Genomic DNA, 7,290 nt, shown 5'->3' with positions numbered 1-7,290 from the left:
CCAACGTTGATTTCATTTTGACACCAAGTAAAAACATGGCTTTTTATTTATTTATTTATTTATTACATTTTTATACCGCCCAATAGCCGAAGCTCTCTGGGCAGTTCACAAAAATTAAAACAAAGCCTTTGATGGTTAAACTCACTGGCACGTTGTTTTAACTGCTTTTATTGCTTTTAAATTATATATTGTTTTAACTTGGATCAAGGTTTAATTTGTTTTTAACTCTGTATATTTATTGTTTTATACTGTATGTTTTTATCTGTACGCCACTCTGAGATCTTAATGATATAGGGTGGGATATAAATGTTTTAAATAAATAAATAAATAACCTAGGGAGGTTGTGGCCTCTCTCACAGTAGAAGCATTCAAAATGCAGCTGGACAGCCATCTGTCAGGGATGCTTTAAGGTGGATTCCTGCACTGAGCAGGGGGTTGGGCTTGATGGCCTTACAGGCCCCTTCCAACTCTACTTTTCTATGATTCTATGCCATTGGGTAAGATGGGGGAGAATGGGCCAATGTACATGATCATATTGGGACTTATGGCATTCAGCACACTGCTGAGGTCCATGTAGAATCAGGTCTTGCAAATGGGTTTGATGCACCATTTGGAACCCAGCAAAACTCAACTTTGACTAAGGCTGGGATCAGGCATGAGATGAACTCATCGCATTATCCATATTTCTTTGTTCCGGTGATGTTGCCAGCTGACCTCTGTCTCTAGTTCTGAGAACCAAAGTCTAAAAAATCTGTCAGCTTTATTTATCAATGATGAGTGCAGTGCAGCCATTAAGCCTGTATCTTATATACTAAAAATGGAAGTTTGGAACATAGGAAGCAGCCTTATACTGGACCATTGGACCATGTAGTTCAGTATTGACATTAACTGGCAGCAGCTCTCTAGGATTTCAGGCAGGATTCTTCCCTAATCCTTCTTAGAGATGCCAAAGATTGAACCCAAGACCTTCTGCATACACAGCGTGCACTCTAACAGTCCCTATGAGCTTTCCTATGTGCCATTCACAGAGTTGCCATGATGTCACAGAATGTTATTGAACATTCTAACTTCTGATGAGAAAGGAATCCTGTTAGTCATGGAATGCTGGCAACCTGCGGAGTAATTTTGGGGAAAGTGGCAGGTCGGCTTGGCCTGGGGGGTGTAGTAGGGGAAGATTCACAAAGGGACTAAGAACAGGAGGAGGTGGATTGCAAGGGATGAGAGATGGAGGGCTCAGGGCCAAGGGGCCAAGAGAACATAAGAGTGCAGTGGAGAAAAAATATCACCCAGGACCTAGGAACTGGTGGAACTATGTGCTGTAGCATGGAAGGTTTGCAAGAGACGACAGCTGAATTTTCCCTATTGATTTAAATAACGAGCCTAATTGCAGGACATAGGTCACTAGTGTCCAATAAATAAGCAATCATCTATCTCGCTGGGCAGCCTGCTTCGAAGGAGACATTATTTAAGTTTTTTGTAACATGCAGCACTCTTAGGAATGACAATACATCTATCCAGGGCATCAAATAAGCAATAGTTCTATAATGCATTTGTCTTCTCTCCAAGATAAATGCATATCAGTGTTTAGCGCTCATGAATCGTCAGATGTGGGCATGCCTCCTAGGAGAATGATCATACTTTTCAAAAGTCATTTGAAAGGCAATCCTTAAGGTGGATAGATCTATCACATGGAAGCCGATTCTATTAATTTTACTGAATGTAATGCTTAGTAAGTGTGCTACAATCACAAGCAAACATACTTGCAGTGAAAACCAGTTGTAAACGAGATGGTTGTACAACCAGCTTGTTATCTGGCCTGCAGATGGGTGATTATGACTACTGCTGGTGACTATACTGTAGCAGGCACAGCCTAAAAAAAAGGTGTGTCCTTCACCTCATTAGTCCTCTTTTTAACAAAGGTACATTAGAAGATAGGATGGTTAATGTCCTAGTAGCTGCTGAGATGATCACAGACATTAACTGATAGGAAGGTTGCATATTAACAAATGGGCACATTTATAAGAACATAAGAAGAGCCATGCTAGTCCAGGGTCCATCTAGTCCAGCACTCTGTTCACACAGTGGCCAACCAGCTGTCAACCAGGAACCCACAAACAGGAAATGAGTGCAACCCCTCCCCTCCACTAAGCTCAACGGTAGCTACCCATGGAGCTGGATGAAGGATTCCTATCCTATGTTAAGGTGTTAAACTATAACAAGGAGAGGGAGAGAAGAGGAATATCCATGTCACTTGGGAAAGAGGGATCAAGAAGAGACCCTCTGAGGAATGTTGGAAGGAGGAAGTGCATCTCAGTCTCACGATACAGGAAGTGGAGGGATGAATCACCTGAGAGGCAGGAGAGTGGGAAGATGAAGTGACTTGCCAATTTTCCAGTCATGATAAAGCAAGGCCATGGGGGAGTTCAAAGAGGAACACGGATGTGAGATTCGGATGGGGGAAACTAGCGAAAAGAGGAGGAGGTATGGTCACAAAAGATCCGATTTGAACTAAGCTAGGCTGTTGGTCAAGTTGCTTTGAGGGAGAAAACATGAAATCCAAATCATATATTTGGCCTCTTCATCTACATCCAATGATGAGATCTTAAAATCATTCCAGCTAATTATTCTGGGCTTCCACATTTTCCAACGGTACCACTACATTCCAAGCCAGAGTAAGATCCAGCTTATGGAGGCGGGTGGGTGGGTGAAGGAGAGCTATTATTTCCTTAAATCATCAACTTTCTCACCTCTTCACATTTGGGATATTCCCTTAAGAACAAGGTGAGTGGGAGAAGCTTCCATTGTAATGTGCTGCCGATGGTGGCTTGAGAATAGCTTTTCGTCATGCATTATTTCACTCAGACAATGAAAGGTTATTATAGATTAATGTTATTAACCGCACACTGACCTCTTCCACTCTTTAAAGGAAAGTATTCCCCCACCATTGAAGTGGTGCCTTTTGCATTTTTTCAATTGGTGGTGAGCTGAGATAAACATTAGTCTCTGTGCTTACAGCTCTCTTAAATAGAAATATATGCTACTTTTCCATATTATCAAAAGTCAGTATTAGGGATGTAAACATTCTTTTTTAAGGGAAAAAAAGATTTAGATCAAGGTTTAGTATTACTTAGAGCAAACCATTGAAATCAAGGGGACTAATCATGACTAACTTGTCCCACTGATTTCAATGTCTAAGTTTGAATCCAATTTACATATTTAAATTGGCAGTTTTATTATTATAAAACTGGCAGTTTATTGTTATTATAAAACTAGCAGTTTTATTATTATGTGCATTTACTCATTTTTAATTACTACATAATTATCAAGTTCTAAAATGGTGTTTGCTGCTGCTTTCTGTATTTTTTCAAAGGTGTTGTTATTACAATTTTCAGTTGATTACTTGGACATCATCTTGAGCATCTTTTTGGGTGGAAGATTATTAATACATTTTGCAATCAAAGAACTGACTAACTACAGCTGTAATCCTATATCCACTTTCCTGAGAGTAAGTTTCACTGAATGCAATGGCAATTACTTCTCAGTAGCCGTTTATAGGATGTCACTCTGACTAACGAAGGGAGCAACCCTATGGATGTTTAGACAGAAAATGGATGAGTAGAGAATGCTAGAAGCGGTAGGATCTTTTCTGTCTAAACATGCATAGGGTTGTTCTCTAAAAGAGGCAAATGAATATAAGGAATAGTTTCTGTTGACTTGTTGAGAAGCCATATAATTTCAGATATTAAAGTGGGATTCAACCTCTAAAAATGTATAATGGAACTTTGCCCAGAAATCTATAGCAAACCTTCTGCCACTTACAGGAGGACAAAGTTGGATGAACAATGAGGGCATCTTTAAAACAACAACAACAACAACAACAACAACAACAACAACAACATATTCAAAGTGATGACAATTTCTGGAAAATCAGTACACTAAACGTTGGAACTGCAACGCTTTGCTAAATTTTGGCTGGTCTTTAATGCTAACGGCGTATTCCCCCCCACTCTCCCAACCTTAGTTGAACAAACACCATGCCACCAATTAGTGCAACCATAATATGTGAAGCTTAGTGGCTGATGGAGCATATTGATGGGGTAATAGAATTTTTCTTCAGTAGCAAAATTACAACGAGAATGTATTTCACAGACAGAGGGCAACATATGGCTGCCAGTTATGAATGAAGCATAGTGAATGATTATCCATATGGCCCAAACCACATTTGGTTGCCGGCGGAATATTTATTAATGGCTTTCTCAAGTAAGGAAACTCAAGTACTAAAACCTGGCTGGGTTTCATGAGACACGAAATAATCAATGTCAGGAAATGATCAAGTGAAAAAGCACGTCCCTCTTTCGCCTACCCTTTGACACGCCCCAAATAATAATATAAATGATAATATTCAGCATGTGCTTGCAAAATCCATTACAAGATTACAACCTAACCTAACACAACTGGAATAAAAGTTCCATTCTGGAGCATATTGGACACGGTACGGTACAGTACAGTATCAAGTCGTATCGGCTTCACCTTCATCCAGGATGTGGTTCAGTTTTATGACTGTGCTGATAAAGTCGCCAAGTTCTACAAAGTCCGCAGTGACAATGTTGATACCGCTTTCACCTGGTGTCTGGGTTCGGACCCACTGCATCATGGCAGGAAGAGCTCTGCAGAGGAAAAAGGACAAGAATTACCCATGAAGAAAAGCAGAGAAAGCAAGACCTAGTATCCTGAGCTGGGGGGATCTGTTTCAAACAACTGCTTCCTCTGCCTTTTGGATTTGCCTACAGTTCCTTTTGCACCTAGCTGGCAAAACTCAGTATCAACCAAGTGAATTGAGCAGTGACGCTACCAGGGGAGCATGGGTCGGAGGTTCACGTTTTATGAAACAAAACCAGGGTTGGGTAAAAGATATTCCCTTTAACATGCAAGACTTCTAGGAGGAGGAGGAGGCACCCCAGGGACAAAAAGAGGGTCTTCAGGTGGCAGGGTGAGGGCCTAGAGCCACTCCCCCAGGTGTTGTTTTAAAGAGCTGTCAGGGCAGCAGGTAGGAAAGCAACGAACTCTGGTGGCCCTCAAACCTAGTGGCACTTCTAGAAATGGGCATAACCTCCTGCTTTAAACCTAGGGTGACCATATGGAAAGGAGGACAGGGGCCCTGTCTCTTTAACTGTTGTATAGAAAAGGGAATTTCAGGTATTATTTTTATGCATGCAGCACCTGGCGAAATTCTTTCTTCATCACAACGGTTAAAGCTGAAGGAGCTATACTATATGAGCCTACCCATGCTCTGAGATCTTCTGGGGAGGCCTTTCTCTCAGTCCCACCAACATCCCCAGGCACGCCTGATGGGTACGCGGGAGAGGGCCTTCTTGGTGGCTGCTCCAAGGCTCTGGAACTCCTTTCCCAGGGAGGCTGGGCTGGATCCCTCTGTACTACACTTTCGGAGGCAGGCAAAAACTTTTTGTTTCAGCAGGCTTTTGGAACTATACTGGACCTGTGTTAATGTATTGGATCCCCCCTTTTAACCTGTTACAGTTTTTAAATTTTGTAACATGTTTTTAATTTTACTGTAGCTTTAATTCTATTTTAACTTTTGTAATTTACAAAAGTTAAAATAGTACTGAGGAAAAGGCAGGATAATAATAATAATAGTAATAATAATAATGTGACTAGATACAAAAGAGGGCAGGGCTCCTGCAGCTTTCACTGTTGTGATGAAGAGGGAATTTCACGGGGTGCTGCACACATACAAATGCCACCTGCTGGAATTCCCTTTTCAATGCAACTGTTAAAGATACAGGAGCTCTGTCTTGCTTCTCATATGGTCACCCTATCTACATTAAGACACCTATATCTTGACTCTTTTCTAGTGTTCACATGCTGTTTCTCAGATAAAAAGTTCCAGTTAGAATCTATACCACTTTGTACAGAAGAAAGTAGAGATGATGCCATCCTCTGCAGAACCATGGAGTGGAAAGCAAACGAGGGCTGGGCTGGGTTCAAACTCCATGGTTTAGCCTTATGAAAAAAAGTCTCACCTCTCACAGGGCTTATGCACCCCCTCCCTTCTCCTCCTCCAGTGTGGCTATGAGGAGATTGGAAGCTTCCACTTCTATTTTAGATTAACCATGGTTTATCATGTGTGACATATGTCCCAGGTGTGAGATTCTTTCAAAATATGGTACCAGTATGTGGGCAACCCTGAGCTACCTGTTTAATTGACATCATTGCATTTCTCCCCAAAAATAGTTGCCATTTTTGAGTGAGACTAACTCTTCACTCTGGATATTGGTCATACAGAGCTTTCTATTTCCAGAAATTACTCTCTCAGATAAGATCTTTTGTTTTTGTTTTTTACTATAAAAATATTAGCACAACAGTGCTAAATACAAGGCTTATACATGCATAGATTCAAACATCTGATACATTCAACATTATCTTAAATTATGTCTTTTAAGTACAGCAATAACAACATCACTCTGAATGATCATCCGCATGAAGCTTACCAGGTTCTTAAAGATAAGGGTAACGTCTCCTTGAGAGAACTCCCAATTTCATGTGTTCAGAATCCTCTTTTATTTAGACTTTTGAGGCTATTAATATGTTTAGATAGTTTTTACTTCACAAATTTACGTTCACATTCCTAAGGCTATATTCTATATTAAATCAACATGTCCAAATAATAATGCTGAACTTCAAACTTCTTATCAAAATAAGTACTTGCATCCACATACATATAAAATCATTCCAGAATCCTATGACATGTTTCAGGAGTGTTTGTGACACCAGAATTATTTCTCTGATTTCAATCTGTATGTCTTCTCAAAACACATCTCTTATATATATATATGATCTGGGAAACTTCCTCCTATTATTGATGCCATACCTGGTTTATTACCAAGCTAATTATTTTGATGGTTGTTTTTACACCTCTTCAAGGGAGATGTTGCTATAAATCTAATATGGGCACTCACCTCCTGGTACCTCAACTACAAAACCAGGCAGCTATTGTTTGAATTCCTTTCTCATCAGTAAAAACTACTAACGATCCAATCACCCATTACTGATGGCCTGGCACTTCTGTCTCCCATCTGAGAAACCTCAAAGATAATACAACTTTAATTACTCTCATGCCAAGAGGCCAAGCTGGAGTGCATTAGCAATTGAGATCCCATTCTTTAATCCAGAATTCTCTTGGAGGCATTTAATTATTGAATTTCTTAACTGGGCAGTAGGAGTAAGCTCGTGCAAACATGAAAGATTTGCCTGATCTACCACAACGTTGTC

The 7,290-nt window shown here is 40.3% G+C and overlaps 1 protein-coding gene across 1 annotated transcript in view; it reads right to left on the bottom strand.

Annotated features, from left to right (window-relative positions):
* Positions 1-4,354: 4,354 nt before the first annotated feature.
* The window catches only part of PLCXD3 (phosphatidylinositol specific phospholipase C X domain containing 3), an 89,394-nt gene continuing 86,458 nt past the window's right edge, over positions 4,355-7,290 (bottom strand). The window contains exon 3 of the mRNA XM_063128125.1: positions 4,355-4,667. Within this exon, the coding sequence (XP_062984195.1) occupies positions 4,511-4,667 (157 nt within the window). The 3' untranslated portion in view covers positions 4,355-4,510. The remainder of the gene's footprint in view (positions 4,668-7,290) is intronic.

Source organism: Elgaria multicarinata, chromosome 6 (genome assembly GCF_023053635.1).
Source record: "Elgaria multicarinata webbii isolate HBS135686 ecotype San Diego chromosome 6, rElgMul1.1.pri, whole genome shotgun sequence".
Classification (NCBI taxonomy): Eukaryota; Metazoa; Chordata; class Lepidosauria; order Squamata; family Anguidae; genus Elgaria; species Elgaria multicarinata.
The sequence above is the reverse complement of the archived record's forward strand: the minus strand, read 5'-3'. Positions and strand labels throughout refer to the sequence as shown.